The sequence below is a fragment of the Ochlerotatus camptorhynchus genome, unplaced genomic scaffold, assembly GCF_037179485.1.
Source record: "Ochlerotatus camptorhynchus isolate MF236.1 unplaced genomic scaffold, CSIRO-AGI_Acam_v1.1 ptg000298l, whole genome shotgun sequence".
Taxonomy (NCBI): domain Eukaryota; kingdom Metazoa; phylum Arthropoda; class Insecta; order Diptera; family Culicidae; genus Ochlerotatus; species Ochlerotatus camptorhynchus.
In genome coordinates, this window is record NW_027040786.1 from 645,220 (window position 1) to 660,539 (window position 15,320).

Below are 15,320 nucleotides of genomic sequence, written 5' to 3' on the forward strand. Positions count from 1 at the left end.
AGGTCAAGTTAAGAACACTTTGTCTACGACGACGACACGCAACAATCTTCGCAACATTCCGCTAAATTGTATCACCATTGTACGATACAATTAAGAGCATCTGCGTCGCGGCTGTTTTGATCTCCATGAATGGGTCATTCTCATACCTCACCTACTACTACTAATACAGATGCACTCACGATGAATGTTCTCAACTCCTGTAGCTATCACATCAAATTTAGAAAAGAGGTAGTTTTCCAAGCTGTATCTAACCAATTCATCGATGCGAGAAGGGGTACAAAGAGTGTCGGGATTAGGGTACTTTTTGGTCGTCTGCAAAATACTGGAACCAGATTACTCCGCTGTTATCGATATACCTAATGGAACAAAAGTCAACTCTAATCTCTAAAGCAGCGTTATCTCTGCACCAGTGACTCCCATTGTAAATTTGACTGATTTCTTAGGTTAATTTTCGTTGTTACTCATTTGGAAGTCGTGCACGAGTTCATGTTTGCTACGAACGCGAGCCGCGTTTGTTGCCTACTAAATTGCAATTGCAGAAATAGCGATATTCCTAATCAATATTATCTGATTAAAAAAAATATTACAAAACACAAACCTTATCACAAATGCTAAAGAAAAACTTTTGCTGAGTAAATTGAAAACCGATAAACTTATCAATCTACTCCCTTTTGTTTGATTTATAGCACCTCAGGCGATAGCGCCCCTTAAAATAAGTGTACGTGTGCTTTTAGGATCGAAGATTGGATAACTCGCGTGTTCGTAAGATCCAAACGCAGTTGGCTCTCAAATTACTTCCTGAGGTTGGCGAAATGTGCCGAAATGACCGTTGGCCTGCATTGCACTCATCTGAAACGCCGTGCTGAACCAGCATACATACACGCCCGTTGAAAGTGGCTCAGAGACTGAGTCAATTTACTCACTCTCATTTATTTCCCTGCAAATTTTACTCAGTTTCGTAAAAAGCGGAGTTACTCATAGCACTAAGTAGCTCCTCTTTTTGTGAAACTGAGTAAAATTTATATGGAAAAAAAATTGAAAGTCAATTTGACTCAGACTCAGAGTTACTTTCAACGGGTGTGTACCATCATATTTTCTTAACGAGACAACACGCTCCAGAACGGAAGCAGACTACTCGCGTGGGTCTTCAAATGCATGCAGTCAGTTGTATATTCTAGACCAACATTTAAAATAGGCGGAACAGCCAAACGTAAACAATGGTTTTAAACGAGAATGTCTTGAGAATCCAAACACATCCGCGCAAACCAACATTTCCATTCGACGAAGGAAGTTTGCTATGTTAGAAGTGCTGGCATTAGATTGCTTGGATGTGTTTTGATTCTTGAGAAATTTGCGTTTAAAGCCATTGTTTACGTTTGACTGTTCCGCCTATTTCAACTGTTGATCTAGATATTTACTGGTATTATGCTTCGGACGAACAAAGCCAGCATGCTGAACTGATGACCGCCGCATATACACAACCAGTCAGGAGACGCGTTCAATTGTATAATTCAATGCGAATACCACCAATAAATAAAAATTCCGTCCCCAAGTCGTATGACGCATCACAGACACAGAAGTACGAGAGTGAAAAGTTCGACGATATTAAATTAGTGATGCTTCGTGGTTGCCAGATATGGAAAAAAAAAATGCCGCTGCATTTTTTTGCGGATGTCACAAAGGAACCTGTAAAAAGTGTGCCACCTCACCATTCTGAACCATCTTCGCTTCAAATGGACACATTGCTACACCAAAAATGACTCCTGAACAGGAAATATATGACAGGAGCACATATCGTGGTAGGGGTAGGGGTAAACAATAGTTGCAATTTCCAAACCTACGACTGGATGCCTTCCTTCAAATAACAACTGAAGTGCGGTAAAAATTTGGTAGAACTGCTTCAAACACGCCGTTGGTACTTGAGCGGTCGGTTTTCATCTCTTTTTGCCAGTGGTGGCGGAGGGGGGGACACCCCTCACCATCCCTCTCCAAAGGGGGAGTTTGGTAAAGAGAGATGAAAAAACCGATTTGTACCTTCCTTAAAAGTTGTCCTAGCTCGCTATTCTAATATCTATATGCAATCTTCACACTGCCGTAATCTAACGGAACTATCCACTCTATGCTTTCATCTACTCCATCTATCGTTAGCGTTAGCGTTAGCGTTGTTATGATATACTTCGTAGATTGGATACTAGCGACACTCACGTCTCTTCTGAAATTCTCAGTTAGACTACTTTCAGGAATAATGCTGGGGAGTAAACATTGGTTCCAATCTAAACAAGAGTAACAGAAGCATGACTGCCGCTATTCCCGGCCACGCCCATCTTTACCATAACTAGGGATAGGGAAGGAAATGTTGATGTAGTACTTACTTAACGAGAGGCCACCGACTTAGCAACACCCTCATAAGCGCTACGGAGTTGGAGGGTTGGGTAGGGTATTCGGTTAGGATTCACCTCAAGTTGGCGATGCAACCAAAAGTATGTATTGTTTATTTGTTGTTTATTTAATCTCTCGATAGCCGGCTATCGAAAGAACATATTCATTTTGTTTAGTGATCATGAATTTTAAAAGTCATGACGGAGAGCTTGGGATTAAACCCATGATTTTCTGCTCAGTAAGCAAAAACGATCCCTCCAGGGTCATCGAGCATCTCAGAACCATAACGCTTCTCGATAATACAGGACTACGTTTTCGCTTGATATGCAAATAGTTTCCGAGGTTAATGTTTAATATCAAATATACAAATGATGGTGGCGATTTATTGTGCTGTGGAAGAGCTTGGAGTTAAGTCCATGATTTTCTGCTCAGTAACCAAAATCGATCCCTCCTTAAGCATCTCATAATCAACAGCGCTTCGCGCCAAAGTACGAATATATGGATGAACTATCTATTATTGAATAACTATTATTTACGATAATTACATGAAAGAAATAAAACAGAAACTACAAACAAAACATGACAACTAAAATCTCAAAAAGATATTCTCACAAATATATTTCACGCAACTAGGAATCTCAAAACAATTAGACGCTATAATGATACTCTGCACTTATTAGATCCACTTGCCAGATCCACTTGCAGTCACAATCAACGATTCTACGAATCGCGAGCGCTCGCGAATCATAAAACCGCTGACTGCGACACTCTATAAGCGAAATTGACAGGCTCTATGCGTCAAACACCCGCCACCCAATCTCCTTCCGCATCCAACAACACAAATCTCCATTACAACATCTAACGAATTCAAAACTCCGAAAATCGCTCATCTATAGCTAGTGAGTGGAAGCAACCTTGTATGCAACCATTCTTCATGATACACTTTTTCTGTCTATGTTTTTATTAGGCCTGTGGACATGCGTTAGCTTCGAAACTTCTAACCAAATTGGAAAAAATTTCAAATCAAGAAAAAAAAAACTTTCAAAGGTAATTACAAGTAAAATAAATATTGATTATTTTACGCAAAAACGAGCAAGTAATATTAAATCTCTTGTATCGTATGCTAATGCTAATTGACTGTAACAAAAATAATATGCTTAAGTAAAATAAAATAAAATAAAGTTTCTAATAAGCCCTCCCAGTTCCTCTGTACAAAGAACAAATCTGATACTATAATAAGAATTGCTCAGTCTGCATGAAGCAGCCGATTTCATCAAGGAAGTTCTATTAACAACCAAGAATTAATCGTTTGAGGCATGCTGAAGCATTAAGAAGGTGATATGTGTCACTATAGGAAACCATCATCGTTGCAAATATAAAGAAATTAAACATAACCCTTTGCTTCAGTACCGTCAACCTCCATGTCCATGGGGAGGGGCTTTCATCTACTCCATCTAACGTATAAAAATTACCACTACAGTCTGTTATTTGAAATTAGCATCTTCAACTATGTAAATCGTTAACTTCACGTAGAAGTAATACTAAAACATATAGTCAAAGTAGGAAATATATAATTATCTGAAGTCCGAGGATGATACCTACGCCAACTTGCGTCTCTTATAAGATTTACAGTCGTGGATGGTCACAGCAATTCAACAATCAGCATATACATGGGGTGACACTGTCGAATCTTGGTCGAAATACATGGAATGGTGACAGTCCTAGGACAAACAAAAAGTTGAAATCACGCATAACTTTTCATAAAGGTTAATGAACCATTCAAAACCATTGCACCCGTAGAATAGGAATATACATTTGCCCTCAAATTAAAAAAAATAAAATTGCTCTTGTAAAAAGAAAATAGTGCTCGGAATAATATCATGCATTATGCTTTTCTGTTCTGCTTTTATTCAATGTAAGCATTAGACATTTTAAGAAATTGTGTTTTTCTTGCCTGCTGTCCTCTGTCGCCATATTGTTATTATGAAAATGCCATTAGCCTTGGAATAAAATCCAAGAAATTTCAATAAAATAATGGCTAAATTGGAGATCCGAAATGATTTCCAGTGTGCATTGGTATGAATTTATTTATTGAGATCCATTTTCTGTAAAATTAAGATGATTCCATCAAATTCATTTGATTTCTGAAACAATCTTTTTTGTTAACTTGAATTATTTTGGAAGCGCATTTATTTAACGCTCATATTATCCCAATATACACGATAAAATTTCAAGCGCATATGTTTTGGAACTTCTAAAAAGTCATATATTTTCTTTAAGATTTTCACAAATGTCGCCATGAAACAAAATTGATTACATGGTGATCTTGACGCCAACACTCAAACCTATTTTAACTGCTAAAGATTTCCATGTGGAAAAAGTAAGAGGTTGTAGGCTCAGTCGTGTGTGAAACTTTGCGAAGCTAAATACCAGTAATGCTTGAATTTATATTTTAAACAGCAGTAGTTCTAGGTTAGTATTGGGTACCAATTACTCGTGGCGGGCTCGAGGTTAATGGGTAACAATTTCGATTTGAAAGAGCTGGGTAGGAAATTGGTTTCTGAAGCCTTCTTCAGAACTCTCGGACGGTTGACCAAATCCTGGCTGGGCAGGGGCAAGTAGCACAGAAACAGAAGGATAATAAGACTGGGACACAATCAATGGTTGGAAAACGTTCGGAAAGGAAGGGATGGTCACATCAAACTCTAACATCAGACAAGCAAAGGAATTCGTAGATCGCATTGATTTCTTAACTCGGAGGGATGAGTTTCGAACCCCTTCGGATACGGTTGTGTCTAAAGTTTGCTCTCTGTTTTGTGCGTGCTTTCACTTTCATAGTTTTCGGCTGCATTTACTCGATTAGCGCTGGCACTCTGCCTCCCGGATGGTTATACGTGTGTGGTGGATTGGTGGTTTTATCGCTTTCCGAGAAGTTTTAGAATCGAGGAAGAAAACATGATTCATCATGTTTGCAAAATTGCAAGCATCAGAAGATTTTATGCTTTCTGCGTGGTTTGATTTTTTCTCCCGGACTAGAAATTTGTGGCATCGCGAGTGAGTTCAGTTTATTTACTCGGTGATGAGAACGGTGCTGATCTATTGTTAGGGTTTTGCGATGTGCATTGCTTTTGTGCACGGAGTGACTTGAAAAAGAAAAATGATATTTGGTTGTTGTGGAGTCGCTGGAGGAGGAATTGTTTAGGGATGACAAGAGAAAAATATGCGTGGAAGCATCGGGAATGCGCTCCCGGGTGAAGTGATTTGGTGAGTACGTTCCAGTTGAAGATTGTTGACAAGTGTATTTGTGGTGATGCAAATTATGGTTTAGATGACGCATGGCTTCAAACATTTTGTGTATCCAAATAAAACATATTACATACTAAATACGCACAGGGCAACGTCTGCTGACCATTGCCGCGGGTATATCGTGGGAGTCCCAGGTACCCGGTTCAAGCTTTAGTTGGCGGCGGTGGCTCTTCTTGACCTTCTACCCCCTGAGTAGTTAGTGTGAATAAGGGCGTCTATGTGATGTTTTGCTGTACCTGTTGTGGACATCTAGTGCATCCTGTTCCCTTAACTTGTTGAGGACACCCTGTCTTGCCTCAAAAGTTACCCTTTTTGAAGTACTAGTCTTCACAACATAAAGGGCACCATTACGGAGTATGAGATTTGATCAAATTATTCGCAGTTCTACTTGTCCAACGCCCCCGGTTGGGTGAGGGATAGAGGATGACACACACACACACACATTCAATAGATAATTAAAAAGCAAAAATTGATTGGAGAAATTTCTTGCTAAAATTTTTCCAATCGCGAGATATTCACGGTCAATCATATAAATTCGAGATTTGTTTTTTTTTAGCGTCCTGGAGAAAACATGGTCATGTGGTATTCGGTCATTGCGAGAATTTTTATGTACCTCTTAAATACTTGACACATTTGAACACAAACGTTTTGTTGCTGGATACATTATCAAAGAACTTTAAGGATGATGTGGCTGGCAGCAAGACGAGTGAACGTTCAATGAAAATTAACTCTTAAACAACAATAATTAATGGTGATCCTGAAAAGCACCGTTTTGCCGTGATGGTTATTAGGGTGTTGAACACGGATGAGGCTGGCGAGCTGTATGTTGTACGAGGGTGACGCGCTTTCCATAGATGGCCCACAGCGACTCACGAAGATGGATCCCGATCAGTAGCGGTGAGGCATCTTCCTCCATCTTCGGTGAATAGACGCTCATGTTGGCTGCAGCTCGCTGCCTTTCGTTGTGTATAATCTTCAACGCCGAAATCACGGTTGCTGCTGCTGCTGCTGCTGCTGACGACGACATCCCGGACGCCACCACACACGGTGATTGAATAAGCACCGATCAGGGAGACCGGATGGCATTCGATTTTGAAATCTGTGTTAGGGAAAGCGCTGTTTGCAGTCAATCGGTGATAATTTTGATCACTATTGCAACAGTTGGACATTTAGTAATTTTCAGTAGTGACCTATTGAAAATTAATAAAGTGTTCAATCTAGCAGATTTGTAGAAACATTTCTTATCGATTGGCTTGTTTAGAATTAGAATTCATCCGATATTGACAGTGTTATATGTGGTCAAAAGCTGACCACTTTTCGTAATGCGGTCAATTTTGGTTTTTGCACCAATGTGTTGCCGAAAGACGTAATCCTACGTAAAAAAAAAATAGTTTCAGCAGAACAGTACAACAACAAGTTAATTTATGGCGGTTGCTGCTTGAATACAATATTACTCTTAAAGAGGCTATGGGAACCTTTTGTAGAGTATGGGGTTTTCTAACAAAAGGTTTTAAGACAGCTTTATTGTGATTCTCAAACATGCTTTATAAACCTTATCAAGAGTGGTCCACTTAGCAGGAAGACGATCTTATAGCGGTTATCAAAAGGTTGTGCTGGAGCTATAAATGTTATTGAAGGTTTTATAAAATTGATTTCAAAAACCAATGCAATAAAACAAGAAATGCTACTTGGGTATTGGTCCCAAGCAAATCGATTAACGTATCCCATTCTAGTCGAAATTTTATAACTACACAATGTTTGTTTTGATTTGCTATGTAAGTTTGACAAAAAAAATAGGGTTTCGTGGATTTTCCTATGTTTCAAGGGGTGCATCGATTAGCTTGGGACCGAAGAGAGTACCAGAACTGAGCCAAAAATTTGAGCACGTTTCTTCGGGACCTTCTGGTCTTAGAGTTACCTCTATGGTTTTATGACATGACGCGTGTGCAACGCGGCATACTAAAACGATTAAATGGGAGTATGTTGATGGGACAGGTGTAATTCCATGTGACATTTGATAATACTATAATTGATTAATGTAACGTTTATATTGATAATAGAATTTCAACATATTTACAAAAGGGTAACTGTTACACTGGGTTGCAGTGAGTCATCATTCGACTTTTGCGACTTTTGTCCGACGAAGGCACTTCGACCTTTTGTCATACAATCCCCTCCATTAGACCTTTTGTCCCTCTTATCATGATTCTGATTCTTTCGTCCATTTTACCTTTTGTCCCCCTCTCATCATACGTCTTTTTGTCCCTCTTCTCATCATTTGACCTTTTTTTCAATTGGACCTTTTGTATCTTCAACTTTTGTAATTCGACTTTTTGTCTTTCGACCTTTTGTCAATATATTCTCATACACATTTTCATGTCGTTGTTGTAGTACAACTACGGCACATACACTAACTATGAATTGGTGTTTTTAGCACGATTGTAAAATCAATTGATTTTTTTCCTGATTTGTCCATCTTTTATCGGCATTGATGCATTTTCATGACGCGGTGATAAAAAAAAGTTCTTGATAAGCGATATTGCAAGCTTTCAAAAAACGGAAAGTTCGGAAGTTTCAGATGCTCTAAAAAGCAACTCTTCTACTATCACGGCACGCTAGGGAATAGTTTGACCTATCCGACGAAAAGTTGTTTGCCTTGCAACAGTCCTCCTCGGAAAATGTGCCAGGGAGTGTCAGAAATATTCCACGGTTCCAATGTACCGCTCCAGTGCTCATTTTTGGAGGAATATGCAAGTGCGGTAAATTACATCGGTTTCTAGGGGAAAAAAATGTTAAAGTTAATGCTATATATTATGAAAAGGAATTTTTGGAAAGTTATCAAACCAAGTGTATGAGTAATGATTGGAAAAGATCATTATGTGTTTAGATAGGATGGAGCGCCGTCCCATACAGCAAGCTCGTTCAGAGCTGATTCAGAGATAATTTGACCAACTTTTTGGCCAAATATAAATGGGCTCCCAGTTCACCAGATCTGAATCCCTTGGATTATTTCATCTGGGCATAAATACTGTCAAAGGTAAACGAGCACAGGGTATCTAATTTGATCCAATTCACAGCCAAAATCAAACGAATGTGGGACGAAATGTCTATGAAAGCCGTGCGTGCCGTGTGATGAATTTGAGAAATGTCTGAACAAGATCAACCAGGTTAAAGGTAGGGTAATTCCAAAACATACACACTTAGAAATAACTAATTTAACACGTGACAGAATCCATCTTTGGCATAAAAGATCAGACGTAAACAAAGTCGCATAGGAATATTGAGCAAAAATCCAAATCTTGCTAACTTCAAAATAATACAACTCAAAAACGAAAAAGAAAAAGACACCGCTGATTTTGCGTATAATGTGTAAAAAAGCCTAAGTTTTCAAGGAAAAATAAAAAAAAACATATTGCGGCCCCTATCTACAAACCATGCAAACCATAAAAATCAAATACAATCAATGTTTTTCAAAACAAAATCTAAATTTTGTAATATCATTATATTTTCGCTAAGTGTTTCAAAAGTTATGATTTTTTGAAAAAAAAAACATTTTTGAAAAAAAAGTGATTTTTTGAAAATGGTCACCCTAATGACAACATAAAAAAAAACGGATCTAGTATTTTTAGATAAGGAACAAAACTGCCAAATTTTACGAAATTCTGAGAACCACTACATCGTTTTGCTATGGAATGGCTGAATTACACTAAATCATTATTTTTGATAGATTACCATAGACAAATTTCTGGAAAATTGGCATTGTTGTATTATTTATATTTACAATTCAGAGAAAAATTAGCATTTGGCGTCATATTTGACAACCGAAATTGACAACCGCAGATTTTGGAATTTCGAGCATTGAACTAAAATCTTTCATTGAAGACTTCGTTCGCATGACATCACATAAAACATTGCAAAATAAAAACAAGTCAGATGGAAGTTTGCAACTGAAGAAAACTGAATCTAACGTAACTGAAAACAGCCTGCCAGTGCAAAGGTACAGGAAAATGTTCGGTAATGAAAAAAAAAAGTTTCTTCTTGTACTTAACATTTCGACAAACACAAGACAAACAACTGATAATCTTTTTATCGCAAACATTAATTAGCCGCTAAACTTACATCACATCTTCTAAACTAGTAATGCAAACAAAAACAGATAAAAATTACAGCTTGTATGAAATAAAGCAACCAATACTCCTACCGAAAATATATCCAAATCGATATCAGTTAATCTGCCAACGCTGTTTGGACGCTGACCGGCAATAGCAACATCAGCCGCACCAACACAACGCGCGGCAGCACACTCACGAGAACCACGTATTGTACACTAATCTAGCAAATTAAGCCGTTCGCACTGATAACATGCTCAGCAAAGAAGTGTTCACATGGTTTAAATAGGAACGCCGAACCAACGGAAGCCATCAGTTTCAAGTTGTCCACCTTGAGAATCCGTTGGTAAGTTTGGGTGTGAATTACATTTGAAAGCAAGTGAAAGTGAATATTTGAATTTTTCCCTCCATCGTTGATTGCAGAACAAACCAGCCACCTTCCAAAATGAGTCTGAAGTCCGATGAAGTTTTCGCCAAGATCGCTAAGCGTCTAGCGGCCATCGACCCTGCCAACCGTCAGGTGCAGCATGTGTACAAGTTCAGAATCACTCAGGGTGGCAAGGTTGTCAAGAACTGGGTTATGGATCTGAAGAACGTCAAGCTGGTCGAAGCCGACGATGACGCCGAGGCCATCCTGACCATGGATGATGAGATCATGTTCCAAATCGGAACCGGTGCCATGCCAGCCAAGGATGCCATGGCCCAGGACAAGATGGAAGTCGATGGACAGGTTGAGCTGATCTTCTTGTTGGAGCCGTTCATTGCCTCGCTGAAGTAAATGGTGGATAGCGAATCCTCCCCTACCCCCCCTGCACACGCTTGCACTCGTTTAATGAGAGCGTATGTCATGTCATCTAACTGTGTTGTAACTTATTTTTTAAACTCAATATCGGCGCCATTAAAGCATTTTTTGCAAAACTAATTGGTTAATCGCATTGAAGTGACGTATGTAGCTCTTGATATCACATTATGAAACCCTGTTCACTGCGGCATTCACTTATCCTTGTTCTGCAGCTTGACAGCTCAGTCTTTGTTCTAAGTCTGGTAAGTAGTATCCCACTTGCTTAACGGAAATAACTCCACAGTATCGCCATTAGCGTCCCTGCATTGCATCGATATTTTTTCCAGATTCTCCATAATAAACTCTGATGCTATTTTAAATTATTTAATGTAGTATCTATTTATGGCTGATAATATTGGCCTTAATCTTTTATTTATGTTTTTGCTACATGCAAACGTTTTATAAAAAGGTTGATTCCCTTCAGTGTAGAAACGTTACACGTTGATGATGCTTGTTGAAGTATCCAAATTTATCATATTTGATATCTTCGGTTTAAGGTGAATGGAGACTTCATTAATTTTCAAGAATTCAAAAGCAGTTTTTTCGCTCAAAACAAAAATAACGTTCATGGAAATGTGCCTACTACAATCGACTTGCCTACCGGAACACAGTGAACACATTTTCATTGGCAGAATTTCGGTGTTAAACGAAAAAACTGCTTTTGAATTCTCAAAAATTAATGACGTCCCCTTTCACCTTAAGAACAAGACATGCTAAACGTTATCAACAATTTCGCACAGCCCAGATCTGACTACACGATGTTCAGCACAAAATCAAATAATGTAATCTACGTCCTGGTAACATTGTCCATATTCACAGAGATTGCATAGACGTCGTACTATGATTGATTGAAACATATTAAATACGCCATTTAGACAAATGAGGTAGTCAAAATGACTAGATTTCAGCTCAAAGTTGATTTAATGAAAAATTATGCAAAATTTCATGAAAAACGCAAAAGGCTAACGGCTGACCGATTTGTTTTTTTTCCTTGGTTTGTTCTTCATCGATCTTGTTTTCCGTGCTGAGCACCGACGCCAGGAAGGCAACTCCCACACCTGAACCCTACCTATCGACCCATCAACTCATGAACCTGGGACCAACGGCGTTACTTCCCTTCCGAAGGAAGGTGTGATCAAAGATGTTATGCCTCAGAACATCCCGGCGGCGCCAACTGGGATTGAACCCAGGCCTGCTGGGGTGAGAGATAATCACGTTTACCACTACACCACCGGTGCCGCTGATATTAATTTACATATGTACCTCAGTTCAGAACACGCCGATTTAGTCATGCACAAATATCTAGAACCGCGTGAGTCTAGACAATCAATAAATCCTACATTTATGGTCAGCAATTTCTCTATTGATGTCTTAATTGGATTTGCGAGTAGCTGGAGAGGAAGTAGTACTTAGAAGTAATAAATTCATATTGACGCCGTACTGTGGGAAAGTCGACGTAGGATTGAAGCCGCATCGCAACCATTGTCATTTTAATATAGGGTGGGGAAAAATTTTCCGCCATTATTTTCTTAGTGTACAGCTCGTATTTGAAAGATCCTAAATGTACCAAACCTGTGCCAATTTGGAGCTTGGTTCATTTTAAAGAAACGTGCAAAGTTAAGTTCAAATCCGTTTACGTGTAGCGAAACGATGAAGTCAAGTACATTACCTTTGGAAGTAATCGAGTTTAATTAGCAAGTAAAGACTGTACTCGAAAAAAATGCAACAGATGCAAAAAATGATCACCAAAAATTCATTTTAAGTCGAATATTTTTGAAACTCTCAGGGAATAAATAAACACATATTAGCTATGTTTTTGCACAGTTGGTTTATTCACCTCCTCTCCTAGGGTAAATGCCCACACCTTTGACTTAACGCTACCCATCAAATCCTGTGCAACACTTGCGCCATCTTTCTTAAACACTTTCATCCACTATTTCTTCAAATCCTTGTCGTTTTTGAAGACCTTCCCTGTTTTTCGGAGCTTGCCCTTCATTGAAAGAACGTCAGGATTACGCAAAGATTTCCTTATTAAACAATATCATTTCGCAACGCATTGGCTCAGCTGATCTATTGTCAAGATTAAATTTGTATGCACCTTCCCGACAATTACGCAATCGATACTTGTTCGCAGTAGATCGCCATCGGACCAATTACGCTAAATTTGGACCGGTAAACCAGATACATACATACATTTAACTGTACAACATCACATTTAAGATAAGACATAATCAACAATAGTACGCCACAATACTCGGTTTGTGGCTGCCGCTCTCCATCCTCGGTCATGCCCAATGCTCGCTAGATCACGCTCTACCTGGTCCGCCTATCGTGCTCTCTGCGCTCCACGCCTTCTTGTGCCAACCGGATCAGTAGCGAACACCAACTTTGCAGGGTTGTTGTCCGGCATTCTTGCAACATGCCCTGCCCACCGCATCCTTCCAGCTTTGGCCACTTTCTGGATGCTGGGTTCGCCGTAGAGTGCAGCGAGCTCGTGGTTCATTCTTCGCCGCCACTCAACGTTCTCCTGCACACCGCCGAAGATCGTCCTTAGCACACGTCGCTCGAAAACTCCGAGTGCTTGCAGGTCCTCCTCGAGCATAGTCCATGTCTCGTGTCCATAGAGGACCACCGGTCTTATTAGCGTTCTGTACATGGTACATTTGGTGCGGGGGTGAATCTTTTTTGACCGTAGTTTCTTCTGGAGCCCGTAGTAGGCACGACTTCCACTGATGATGCGCCTTCGTATTTCACGACTCACATTGTTGTCAGCCGTCAGTAAGGATCCAAGGTAAACGAATTCCTCCACTACCTCGAAAGTATCCCCGTCTATCGTGACATTACTTCCTAGACGAATCCTGTCATGTTTGGTTCCGCCTACTAGCATGTACTTTGTTTTTGACGCACTCACCACCAGTCCGACCTTTGCTGCTTCGTGTTTCAGGCGGGTGTATAGTTCTGCCACCGTTTCAAATGTTCTTGTGATAATGTCCATGTCGTCCGTAAAGCACACAAATTGACCGGATTTCGTGAAAATCGTACCCCGGCTGTTGAGCACCTTCTAGAGCGATGTTGAGAGTAGGCATGAGAGTCCGTCACCTTGTCGCAGTCCCCGGCGAGATTCGAATGAACTGGATAGTTCACCCGAAACCCTTACGCAGTTTTGCACACCGTCCATCGTTGCTTCGATCAGTCTGATCCGTTTCCCAGGAAAGCCGTTCTCGTCCATGATTTTCCATAGCTCTGTGCGGTCGATACTTAAAGTCGATGAACAAATGATGCGTTGGGACCTGGTATTCACGGCATTTCTGGAGGATTTGCCGTACGGTGAAGATCTGGTCCGTTGTCGATCGGCCGTCGATGAAGCCGGCTTGATAACTTCCCACGAACTCGGTCATTTTAGGTGATAGACGACGGAAGATGATCTGGCATAGCACTTTGTAGGCGGCATTCAAAATGGTGATCGCTCTGAAGTTCTCACATTCCAAATGGTCGCCTTTCTTGTGAATGGGGCAGATTACCCTTTCCTTCCACTCCTCCGGTAGCTGTTCTGTTTCCCAGATCCTGACTATCATCCGATGCAGGCAGGTGGCCAACTTTTCTTGGCCCATCTTGATGAGTTCGGCTGCGATACCATCCTTACCAGCTGCTTTGTTGTTTTTGAGCTGCTGAATGGCATCCTTAACTTCCTTCAGCGTGGGAGTTGGGTCAGTTCCGTCCTATGCTGCACTGATGTAGTCGTTTCCTCCATTGCGCTGGTCTCCCGTGCCTACGTTCTCCTCGCCATTCAGGTGCGCATCGAAGTGCTGCTTCCACCTTTCAATCACCTCACGTCCATCCGTCAAGAGACTCCCGTCCTTATCCTTGCACATTTCGGCTCGCGGCACGAAGCCGTTGCGGGATGCGTTGAGCTTCTGGTAGAACTTCCGTGTTTCTTGGGAACGGCACAGCAGTTCCATTTCCTCGCACTCCGCTTCTTCCAGGTGGCGGGTCTGCTGTTTCCGCTTCTGTTTATACCGTTCCACGTTCTGTCGGGTTCCATGCTGCAGCATTACCGCCCGCGCTGCGTTGTTCTCCTCCAAAATCGCTCTGCACTCCTCGTCGAACCATTCATTCCGTCGACTTCTTTTCACGTACCCGATGGTGCTCTCGGCTGCGTCAGTGATGACTGCTTTTACTGTACTCCAGCAGTCCTCTAGAGGGGGCACATCAAGCTCTCCCTCCTCTGGCAACGCTGCCTCGAGATTCTGTGCGTATGCTAAGGCGACATCCGGTTGCTTCAGTCGCTCTAGGTTGTACCGTGGCGGGCGTCGGTACCGTACATTGTTGATGGCGGAAAGTTTTGGGCGCAGTTTGACCATCACCAGGTAGTGGTCAGAGTCGATGTTAGCGCCACGATAGGTCCTGACGTCGATAATGTCGGAGAAGTGCCGTCCATCAATCAGAACGTGGTCGATTTGCGATTCCGTCTGCTGTGGTGATCTCCAGGTGTAACGATAGGGGAGGTGGTGTTGGAAGAAGGTGTTACGTATGGCCATGTTCTTGGAGGCGGCGAAATCGATGAGTCGTAGGCCGTTCCCGTTCATCAGCTGATGGGCGCTGAACTTTCCAATCGTCGGTCTGAATTCCTCCTCCTGGCCTACCTGAGCGTTTAGGTCTCCTATGATGATCTTGACGTCGTGGCT

At 41.0% G+C, this 15,320-nt stretch overlaps 1 protein-coding gene across 1 annotated transcript; it reads left to right on the forward strand.

Annotated features, from left to right (window-relative positions):
- The first annotated feature begins 10,121 nt into the window (after positions 1-10,121).
- Positions 10,122-10,573, forward strand: LOC135706949 (uncharacterized). The gene is made up of 2 exons (XM_065228639.1): positions 10,122-10,140; positions 10,218-10,573. The coding sequence occupies exon 2, from the start codon at positions 10,240-10,242 to the stop codon at positions 10,570-10,572; it is 333 nt and encodes a 110-aa protein (XP_065084711.1). The 5' UTR covers positions 10,122-10,140; positions 10,218-10,239; the 3' UTR covers position 10,573.
- Positions 10,574-15,320: the final 4,747 nt, after the last annotated feature.

Coding starts and splice junctions, on each gene's coding strand:
- LOC135706949 (XM_065228639.1), top strand. CDS start 10,240: ATGAGTCTGAAGTCCGATGAAGTTTTCGCCAAGATCGCTAAGCGTCTA.